The 11,325-nt window shown below is 37.8% G+C and overlaps 1 protein-coding gene across 1 annotated transcript in view; it reads left to right on the top strand.

The window, feature by feature from the left end:
* The window catches only part of GPT2 (glutamic--pyruvic transaminase 2), a 28,653-nt gene extending 17,683 nt beyond the window's left edge, over positions 1–10,970 (top strand). Inside the window, exons 5-11 of the mRNA XM_063334449.1 lie at positions 1,051–1,294; positions 2,063–2,142; positions 2,696–2,832; positions 3,537–3,711; positions 4,532–4,687; positions 5,740–5,852; positions 7,108–10,970. Of these exons, the coding sequence (XP_063190519.1) occupies positions 1,051–1,294; positions 2,063–2,142; positions 2,696–2,832; positions 3,537–3,711; positions 4,532–4,687; positions 5,740–5,852; positions 7,108–7,198 (996 nt within the window). The 3' untranslated portion in view covers positions 7,199–10,970. The remainder of the gene's footprint in view (positions 1–1,050; positions 1,295–2,062; positions 2,143–2,695; positions 2,833–3,536; positions 3,712–4,531; positions 4,688–5,739; positions 5,853–7,107) is intronic.
* Positions 10,971–11,325: the final 355 nt, after the last annotated feature.

Genomic DNA, 11,325 nt, shown 5'->3' with positions numbered 1-11,325 from the left:
CATTTGGTCCTGATTATACATTTTGGATGCTTGGTATTTTTAAACTAGTGGTGGGTACAAGATTATGTCGATTATAAATCATGAGCTTGACAGCTGAATTAGTATGTGATGAGAAAGGCAGATTTTGTTCTAGAACCAACAAGAAACTTAAAGGATACCATTGTAATACCTGAAGAAATATTTTTGGTTTTACACTATCACTTACATGCTGATAAGGATGCTCACTTTGATCGTAACTGTACTTTAGAATTCTCCCTTGGTTATAAAGGCAAGAAATCTCTCCAATTCCCACACCAAACGCACTCTTTTATTTAGTTCACATGTAAAAAGCCTACACATTGACACACACAGACACACAGCTGTTGGGCACAGGTAAATCCTCTGGACTGACCGTAGCACAAGCATTATGTTTCTGTCTGTGTCTTCTGGGCATAAACTGCACGTCATACATTAGATTTCCATCCGAAGACATGCAGACTTTTGGTCTCTTCTATTACTTGAAAATGAAACCATAATGCAAGTCTCCAGCTTTGTTCTCACCTGGACACAATAGCTCCTAATCTAAACCAGTCTCTGTTCCAAAGGAGAACCTCCACAGGCCCCAGTTCTAATTTCTGGTTTTGTTTATTGGCCTCCTGTGTTGAGTGAGATAAGATGAGTGGAAGGTAACAAGCAACAACTAGCTGACACTTCTTTGCTTACAACTGGGCACGGTAGGAAAACCATGATCTTGATACTCCTGTTTCCAACTTTCCCTCTAGCCTTGTGCTCGGAATGTTTTTCCTAAATTTTGCAGTTTATCAGACATGATCTTTAGAAGCCGTGACACGCAGAGGAATTCCATTAAGCTGAGTTAGACCATCCTTACTCAGCCAGTAACCTAACTTGAAATAAATAAGTCCTCGTTGGTATAAGAAAGTGACTGTATGCTTGTAGAATAGAAATCTACCTTAACTCCAGATTTTTTAAGAAGGAAGACCAGTAACTTACTGTAGAATATAATATTAATTACGTGTGACTTTTTTTTCTTATTTTCTACTTTTTCCCCAGACAATTTTGAAGATCCTGGTCTCAGGAGGTGGAAGATCCCGAACAGGAGTGATGATCCCTATACCACAATATCCCTTATATTCAGCAGCCATATCTGAACTAGATGCTATCCAGGTGAACTACTATTTGGATGAAGAAAATTGCTGGGCTCTAGATGTGAATGAACTTCGCCGTTCCTTGAATGAAGCTAAGGCATATTGCAATCCAAAAGTCCTCTGCATCATCAACCCTGGAAATCCCACAGGTCTGTGGCAATTTTGTTTCATGGATGGGTTTTAAGATCAATTTCATTTTTTCCCCCTTTCATTCGACATTGCAGGCAAATCCTAAATACATATCAAATATGTAAAGCTGAATTCTAGAGATCAGTGCTGTAAGTAGGACAGTATGTCATGCTTTTAGAAACTTATTTTCAGTATCATGGACCTCCAGGGATTTGGGAAGAGAGGAGGGAGAAGGTTCACTTCACTGGATCCCATTTGGAGCCACTGCTTCCACTGAACTTCTGCAGATTTGTGGAATGACTTTCAGTCACTTTTGGCCTTTATCAAAGATTTTGTCTCCGACGTGGCCTGTAGCATCTTGCCTCTGAGAGGCAATGACTACAGATACACTCTGAACTCAGCAGCAACCACTGCCTCCCTCTGAAGAATTTAGGTTTTTGAGTAGTTGAGGTTGATTAGTGAGAAACTAGCTCCCACTTAACCATCGTGCATGTGAGTACTTCAAATGATTAGTTATGCACAGAGTACTACTCTTAATAAGTTATGGATTGATTACTGTATCTAACACTTCCTTTGCTTGAGATGGACTAAGTTACCTTGAACCATAATTCCTCCAAAAATGTTCCTTAATTTCACACTTACTGAACTGAATTAGAAAATTCAATAGCACTTTTCTGAGAAAGAGGGATATCTTACTGAAAAGCTGGTAGTCTAACTAGGCCTGGATGAAAAGATTTGTATATATATGCTCCACTAACTTTCTTCTTGCTTTAAAAATCAAACTACAGGACAGGTGCAAAACAGAAAGTGCATTGAAGATGTGATACACTTCGCTTGGGAAGAGAAACTTTTTCTTATGGCTGATGAGGTAATGGAATACTCTATTCTCTCAAAAGCACAGCTAAGAGTATGCACATGAGGTGTAATTTTATTCCATGTGTGGTATTGGTATTTTTTAAGTACAGGGAACAGATTCTCTGTTATCATATTAAGACATGAACAAACATATAAGATTCTTAATATCAGAGGAATAATATGAGAGGAAGCTTGATCTGGATTTTAACTAGAGAGAAAGTATAGGGGACTCAAGCAAGGAGACACAAGGAGGAACTTTGCTGGAACTGACCTAAAAATCTGTGTGATACTCGGGCCACTTCAACTGAAAGAAACAGAAGGAAGATCAATTTAAACATACAAGTAAAGGTTAAATTATACAAAGCAGCTCACTGTTCTTCCAAAGGCTAAACTATTAACTATGGCCTCACGAGATAAAATGTATCAGTACAGTAAATATTACTTAACAAAGAACCTTGTGTCTTCTAATGGCTTTAAGTTTCGAGTGTTAGTACTGGCTCTCTAAAAGGCCATCTTTTATCCTTAGTTGGGGGAACAGAGCACATTAATGTCTTCTGACTGTTCAGGTTTACCAGGACAATGTGTACTCTGAAGGATGCCAGTTTCATTCTTTCAAAAAGATTCTGTATGAGATGGGACCCGAGTACTATAACAATGTTGAGCTGGCCTCTTTTCACTCCACCTCTAAGGGATACATGGGCGAGTAAGTCTGCTTTAGTTTGTTTTTTTTATTTCATCTTCCTCATTAATCTGGTTGGGCAGCCGTTTCATGTTAGTGACCTGAAGGTAATCCACTGTCCTCTATTAATTTTAACTAAAGACTATTAAGAAAAGGAAAACAAGCATTTAAGGCACAAAGTAATGGATTAGCTCAGTGGTATTCAAAGTACAAAATAATAACTGTATTTATTTCAGACACCTAATACCTCAGTTCCACAAAGGTGAAATCCTACAGTCCTAAGCCAGACCTGTGATAAAGGACAATACAGTCTCCAACGTTCAAGGGAACAGTTCTGGAATCACTGGGACATTTGATATTACAAATGTTTGGTTTTGGTTGTTTTGGGGAGGAAGAGATGGAAGAAAAAGACTTTTCTGACTAAATGACTGCTGCTACAGCCATATGCTCTTGTTCTGAAGAACAAACAATCCAAGTTAGTCGTTAACTTGCCTAATAGGGAAGCTGCATGTACATGATTTTCTTGGTATGAGATACTAGGGCTTAATGACATATCATTTAGTTCCATCTTAAAACATTATGAGTATAGCAGCTGTTTCAACAACCTGTATGTTACATATTGTAAGATCCTCACTAATTGTCTTTCCACTTCTGCAGTTATTTTCATTGCTTTTCCAGTATTTATACACTCGAGGTTAACCGATCTGTTCTGTTCACTTTAATCACAGATGTGGCTACAGAGGAGGTTACATGGAGGTCATTAACTTGCACCCAGAAATTAAAGGACAGCTTGTTAAGCTGCTTTCTGTTCGCCTTTGTCCTCCAGTCTCAGGACAAGCAGCAATGGATATTGTAGTGAATCCTCCAATACCTGGAGAAGAATCTTATTCACAGTTCATAAAGGTCAGCAATGACATTCTTGTTCTTTTGCGCATTTCCTAAACCTATCCTAAGTATTGTGAACTCAAAATATGCGCTGAGTGCAGACTTCTTTCTTTCTTCTCTGGCAAGCCTGTAATAACACCGATTTACAGAACTATGCAGGGTATTTTAAATTAACTCCATATGACTACCTTTAAAATACTTTTTATTCCTTTTATGGTTCCTTTGTTTAGGAGCCAAAAAAAGCTAAGAAGGCATTATCAACTGAACTTTCTTGTTGATAAATTTGACTTTTCTCCTGTGTTTAGCATGAGAAAAGAATTTCTAAATAAGATTTGCTTTTACTAAAATCTAAACAGTGTTGTAAGTTCAAATACAGTTATAAAATCAGCCTTATTCTTAGGTATCTGGTGCCTCTACATACTGAACAACATGGTATTCTGTACTAAAGTATACATATAGTTTCTCACTTGTAAAAATGAAACTGAATCTGGCGTAAGAAATTACAGTATTGAGTCAGATCAAAGGTTCAGCTAACATGGTCTCTAAAAATAGCCAAGAGTGGATGCTCAGAAGGAATAATGTAAGAAGAGGGCATGCAGATAGAGACTTCTGCAGGTTATTGTCTATCTACAACACTTTGTAGTTGTATCCTGCTAATGCCTTTTTGCACTGCTGTCTTTAAGAGTATGACTGGAATTAGGAACACCATTTTCTCTAATAGCTCAACAAAGCCCTAAAAACACTTAATTCGGAGAAGGCTTCTAGAGCATCATAGTTTTCTCTGGTGTTTTTATTGCCACTTCAAATATGTCAAACCGAACACCTTCCTTTTAAACAGGAGAAGGAATCTGTTTTGAACAATCTCGCCAAAAAAGCCAAACTAACAGAAGACATGTTTAACAAGGTACCAGGAATTCACTGCAATCCACTTCAAGGAGCTATGTATGCTTTCCCACGGATCTTTATTCCTTCCAAAGCCATTGAGGAAGCCAAGGTCAGTCAGTCATTTTTACCCCGATCCATTTTAACCTTCACACACTTGTGCCTGCCACTTCTAATGATGAATTTTTATTCAAGAGATAGAGTAAGCTCATATAGTTACAAAAGCAGTACTTCATTGACTACGTATGATCTTAAATATAACATGACCTTTATTTTAAGAGAGGAAAACAGAACAGAGCATTTCATCACAGTGGTAAGGCTTCCAGGTTGAGAATGTTACCCAAGGACACCAGTGTTAAATAGATGAAGTCACAGGGCCTGTGCAAATTCCAAATTGCTGCCTGTGGCTGGGTTCGGTAGGCCAGCACGTGCCCGGGGGGTTGTGAATGGCAGCGTGCGACTGACCCTGCAAAAGAAGAGCCATTCAGGAAGTGTGGGAAAGAGGGAGGGAGGTTTTCTTACAAATTTTACTTTTGTAAATACCTTTTTGCATTTGGGTCAGTAAGCTGTACTACTAAATGACAAGTCTTTTTGTTCCTAACTAGGGCTCCGCTACCTAATATGTAATATACATTTTTTAAAGGGAACTTTATCAGCATAGCTGAGGACAAAAATAGGGCTGTTTTTCAGCTGATGATTTGATTAGGCACATAACCTGCATGTATTTAAGAACTTCATACTTATTAATCAGGGGACTTTCTAGTCAGCAGATAATTCAGGGGAAAAAAATAGTAACTGCCAACGGAACTGGAACACACAGCTCTCATTAATTTAATCTTGTCAAACGTCAGTGGCTTAGATTTTTGTAAGTACAATTTTGAGACTTTACAAAAAGTTACAAGCAAGTCAAGGAGAAAAACAAAAATATCTAAAACCTCTCTTTTGAAGCGAGTGTTTTGCAGAGGTTCTTCAGCCTTGTTCCTCTATGAAGTAGTTATTTTAATTCACAGTGTAAACTGTCCCATTAGCAACTGTTTTTCAGCTTCTTTAGTAGATAAAGAAACAAATAATGTAAGATAAGGTTTCAGTAAGAAAAGCAATCATGAAATTCTATATATTTGGAATATTTTGAGTTCAATAATTCCAAGGCATCCATTCCCTTAGGCTCACAAAATGGCACCTGATATGTTCTATTGTATGAAACTTCTGGAAGAGACCGGAATATGTGTCGTACCTGGAAGCGGATTCGGACAAAGAGAAGGAAGCTACCATTTCAGGTACAGTTTCTGTTTGTTTGAAATCAAATGAACTGTAGTAAGCTAAGTACCATCCCAGTACTTTCTCTTCTGATTAAATATACTGAGTTTTATTTAAGTTTATGTTGTCTCATTTTATACTGGACATTTTCTGTGGACTGACAGCTTGGTCACCGACCTGGTCTGCTAGATGAGCTATTCAGGTTTTTACAGTGTTTTCACAGCACGCTGACACAGTTTTATTCTATTTTTATACACTGACATTTGAAGTGCCTTCTCCACGAATACAAACAATAATAATAGCTTATACTCTAATCTTAAAGTTGGCTACGGCATTATAAAAATTGCCCTGCTTTCTTCTGAGGGGAGGGCGGATAAAAGTGTTTCCATACGGAAAAACTGCATGAAAGATGCAGCATCTTCCCTATAAATCTGCTCCTTAGACACACTGAATAACTCTTTACTTTACCAAAACACAACGTTGAATTAAATCTTCTAATACCAAAACTATGAACATAAACTCTATTGCTTTTGCTTCCAATAAACAGCACTTTACTCCAGCCGAGCCACTGATAGCTGGAATTTATCACGAAATTTAGTCTTGTTTGGTCTGAAGCAATGTAACAGAGAGTACCTTTAGCCATGATAGTTCTGCAACACGGATAGCTGGGTTAGATATCTGGGTGCATGCAGCTCCAGGAAAAAAGCTAGTGTGAGTCCATTCCTGTACCAGTGTGGGAAAAACATTTTGTTCTGTACATACTGCATACAGTCTTGCATCATCTGCAATCACTCAACATGATTTTCGGATTGTGCAGAAGAAGGAAAAAAAGGGACTAAAAACTGCAGTGTGGGATGTTGCATTGATTTAATGCTTCTGAATTAAGTTTTCAATTCAAAAAGAAATGTACGTTTACTCATAACTGCCCAACCCTAAAGCTCAAAAAAATGAGTATAATTTGGCATAACTGCCCCCAAAATGGAAACTGAGGTGCTGTTATTTCTTACTGATAAACTTCTTTACCACTCAACAGGAAATAACAATTCTCGAATTCCTATATATTAACCAGTTGAAAGAAATTGCTCTAGTTTAATAGTATAGTTCAATTAAAGCATAAATGCAGAAAATAAGAGAATCATATCAAAACAGATGTTAAACTTAACACATTACTAGCTGTGCCCTGAGATTAATCACATCTGTGCAAAGATCAAATTTTAGTTTGTTTTGAAGATAACGTGGGTTGTTTTTCTTCTTCCTTTAACTGTTATTTTTCAGAATGACCATTCTTCCTCCAGTAGAGAAGCTGAAGATCCTACTGGAGAAAGTGAAAGACTTCCACATAAAGTTTCTTGAAAAATATGCATGAAACTACTGGGGCTTCTCTCCCCTCATCCCCTCCCCTTCAAGGTGAATGCAGAAAATGAACAAAGATGTGCTGAGAACGTGCTGTTCATCTAATTTAACTAAATTCTAAATAGATAGAACCAATCTCAGATACTGCTACAACTTATTGGACTATTAAATTTAATGTCTGGTATAGAAGAAGTTGTTACACCAACTTTTTTTTTAAGGGGAAGGGGAGAATGTGAAGAAAGCAGTGACAAGAAAGTCAGTAAATGATTTTGTGCCTTGATTGGAAATTACATTCGTGAACTTTTCTCTCCATAGGTTGGGGAATGGAGTTGCGCATTAAAATTACTACTGTTGTGTGGGGTTTTTTACAAAACAGAAATGCCAAGAGCAATTGTTTAGCTAGGGACATGTTTCCCATCTTAAAATTCTACTAAAAAAAAAATCAAAAGCCTACATTATAGGTATTGTTTGGTTTCAGTTTTGTTGTTGTTAAGTATGAAGTGTTCTCCAAATCTGTTTAAGCATGTAGGTACAGCATGCTTGTTTAAAAACAAAACAAATTTGGCAGATGTGTGCAGATACCTTTGAATTTCTGTTAAAAAGAAATCCTGCCATCACAGCATAATCTGAGTGGAAAATACAGTTTTGATCAGAGGAGCAAACATGGTGTCTGCTTGAACCCTGTTTTTATGAAACTGAAACATAATGAGGAATATTAACTTCTTATTCATATGCTATTGAACACGTTATCCCAGCCTAAGATAACAGCACTGAACACTTCCTCTCATAACAACTCCATGAGTCTCCTGTTAACTCACATCTTTTATATACATGGAACATAGTAAGTTACTGTTTCAAAGCAGACGTGAGTACTGTCAATCCTTTCAAGTAGGGTGAAATACAACACTATTTCAGAATCGTGTTATCTATGGAGAACATTTGTTTGGAACCACATGGCTGAGAGACCCATTAGCTGGCCAAAATCCAGGTTGAACTGCCAAGGACTAACAAATGTTGTTACCAGGAGAAATGCTGGGGGTGGTTTCTAATGAAGGGAAAGGTATTTAAATGAAAATATCTTGCACCAAGCATAAAGATAACGATAGTACAGCTCACTCTTAAATCTTCCACAGTTGTACTGTGGGCTGAATGATCCTGAGTGCTTATTAAAACCCATCTAAACCAGGTCGCTACCTAGGAGTACAGCTGTATTGCTCTGCTAACCTATGCTGGTTTCCCTGCATGATGAAAGAAGGCTTTGATTTCTCTAGAGCTGGAAGCTGGACGACACCTGCTAGCACTGATAAAGGACTGAGGAACATCACTTCCAGTATTCAGCCATGAAAGCATCAGCATTTGTCAGGCTTAGGCTCAGCATTTACAAAGTTTATTCATTAAGAATGTATCACTTAATCTAGTCATTAATTTTAAGTTATTATTTAGAAGTAAAGTCATTTTAGTGTCTACTAGCACTTTGTTAGGCTGCCTTCATAGCTGGTTCAACATCCTATGCTGATCTAGGTTACTAAAGCCAAGGGCTAGAGAATCACCATATGGGTACAGCATGTGCCAATCTATTACGTGCAGAAGATGAGAGATGTTGCCAGTTGTTGTCCTTGCAACAGCAGCTACTAGTCTATGACAGAGCATTAGCAGTTGGTGTACTTCTCACAGTTCCTTACTGAAGTCTGAGAGAAGAATTTAGTACTTCTCAATCACCTGCCAGTGGTCACAGATTCATAAATGAAAATGGCACGCTGCTACACAAAGTTACTATGGAGGCTTGGGGAAAAAAAAGATTATACTTTTGTCCTTGGAAAAATGTACTTCTTGGAGGACAGCAGACTGAGAACGCTTATGTTGCTACTATCCATTGATAAATACAACTTTTTATCTGTTAGCACTCTCCACTTGGCATCCTTAATATGCACTAATAAAACAATTCCAGAAAGCAAAACTGCAGTAAGAGGTCAGAATATCAATGTAAAAATAAGACAAACGCACTTTCCTATTCCAGGAATGTGTCCAAATCAGATCTGGCTTTGGACTTGTAATGCAGAGTAGATTGAAACTAAGATCTAACAATGGGAGTTAGAATATTTTTTTATATTTTTGTAACTACAGCTTTTTCATGGGGTAGTATTTGTAATCTAATAAGTCAATAGATTTTATATTTGCCTTGCATTTGCACCTGATACTTCTGGAAAAAAATGTAAAGGTTTACAAGTTTCTAATGATAATTTACAGGTGTGAAAGACTTTTTGTTTTAAGTCGGGACAGCAATTCTTACAATTTTAAATCAAAATATACTGGCATAAACTGAGTTTTTTCTAAACATTCTATTATGGTGCCTTTTATGTTTCTGACATTATAAGGGATAACAATTTGTTCTTGATGCATCTCATATGGAAGGGTGGTGATTTCTATTGTTCATCCACAATATTTGTATGTACTGTGATACAGTTAATGTGCATTTTTGTGGAACAATCCTATAAAGCTAAGAAAAGAGACTTATTTTCAATGTCTTTGAAATATTTCATTAATAACAGACAATCCTTACTTTCAAATGCATGCTTCTAGGTTTGATTTTCCTACAGGTGCTCCTTATAATGGTACTTCAGATGTATGAGACTTCCAAATAATAAAGCACATGTTAAAAAAAAAGGTAATAGTTCTACATTTCCTATGTCACTGAAGTAACACTTGCTGGATTGCACTATGAGGCATTTAACTTCGTGTTCAAAGTAGCATTTACTTTAATCCGTGTACCAGCTCGTTAATTTCTGCATCACTCCAATTTATGGACTTGAAATTCGTCAAACTTGTTACCACAAATCTGTTCCCTACCAAGACAGAACTGTACATAGAGACAGTCTTAGGCATGTTTCATGCTCATAATTAATTATATCTTTTTATGTAAGGAGTTGTAACCAGAAGTTAAACAAACCAGACTTCTGTCTTCATAGAGAAGATCAATCAGTCAGTTAAGGCTGATCAACTGTGGCCTGAAAGCTTTGGTGAGGCGTTTGTCAGTTGTTTTCCTTTTTAAAAGACTTCTTAAATGGCTTGTATAAGATTAAACTTACAGAGCAACACAATCTTGTCTTTTTGCAGAATGACTTTAGTGGGTTTTGTTTGGTAATTGAAAAGAAAATGAAGTTTAGGAAAAGGGAAGATAGTCCTGCTTCCCAAAACATACATGCGTATGCCAGCACCACTAAAAAAAAAAAGCAAAAGCAGGCTATTCTCTTCTTTGTATCAGGTATTTGAATGTTTCCTGGAGTAGCAACATTTACCTGTTTTTTTGGGGGAGTGGGTTGTTTGTTTCACAAACATGATATAAAATGGTTATATTATGAATTGTCAGTCAGATTTTTTACAGCTTTTTTTTCTGAGTGACGTGGGCTGTCCCATCTGGATCAGTAGATAAGGATACTGCGCCAGACGCACGTCACACGGAAAAAGCTACTAACTTCAGAGAGCTTGCAACATCAACTACATACACTGTGTGAAAACCTCTAGTGTTTTAAAGCATTATCTAAATTCCTTTTTACACAGGAAAAGGTCAGTAAAGAATACAGGTTTGGTCCTTTGTACAAAACCTGAGATATTCACACCTCTGGTGCGATTTTTTTATTTGGATGTGTGTAAGATAATGTTTCTGCTAGGCATTCTACTTTTAAGTATATGGCTTTGAATGTTTTTATACATTCAATACTTCATGTAGTCACGCCTTTCTAATGTTCCACATTCTTACATGCTTAATAAATACTCTCTTCACCTGACGAGAATTTGCGCAACCTGTAACCGTCTGCACCAGGCAGAGCAGGTTATCACTTCGCTAGCTTTGAAGCACTGCATGTTCTGCGCGCTCAACAGCAGCAAAACAGCTAAAAAAAACAAGTCTCAGGATCCCTCCTATACAGCAAAAAGGTTTCCCGGGCCCTGGGCCTGCCTGGGCTACCCTCCGCCGCCGCTCACCACTCACCCGCCATGGCAGCGGCCGCCGGCCCCTCCGCCGCTCCTCCTGCCCCCGGGTCACCACCGGCCGCTTCAAAGCAATTAACAAAAAAGCACAATTAATGTCGCGCCGCCAGGACACAGCGCGTGTGGGTACACGGCAACCCGCCCAGCTCCTGT

The sequence above is a fragment of the Chroicocephalus ridibundus genome, chromosome 4 (genome assembly GCF_963924245.1).
Source record: "Chroicocephalus ridibundus chromosome 4, bChrRid1.1, whole genome shotgun sequence".
In the NCBI taxonomy this organism is placed as follows: Eukaryota; Metazoa; Chordata; class Aves; order Charadriiformes; family Laridae; genus Chroicocephalus; species Chroicocephalus ridibundus.
Note: the sequence above shows the minus strand (reverse complement) of the source record. Positions and strands in the feature narration are given on the sequence as shown.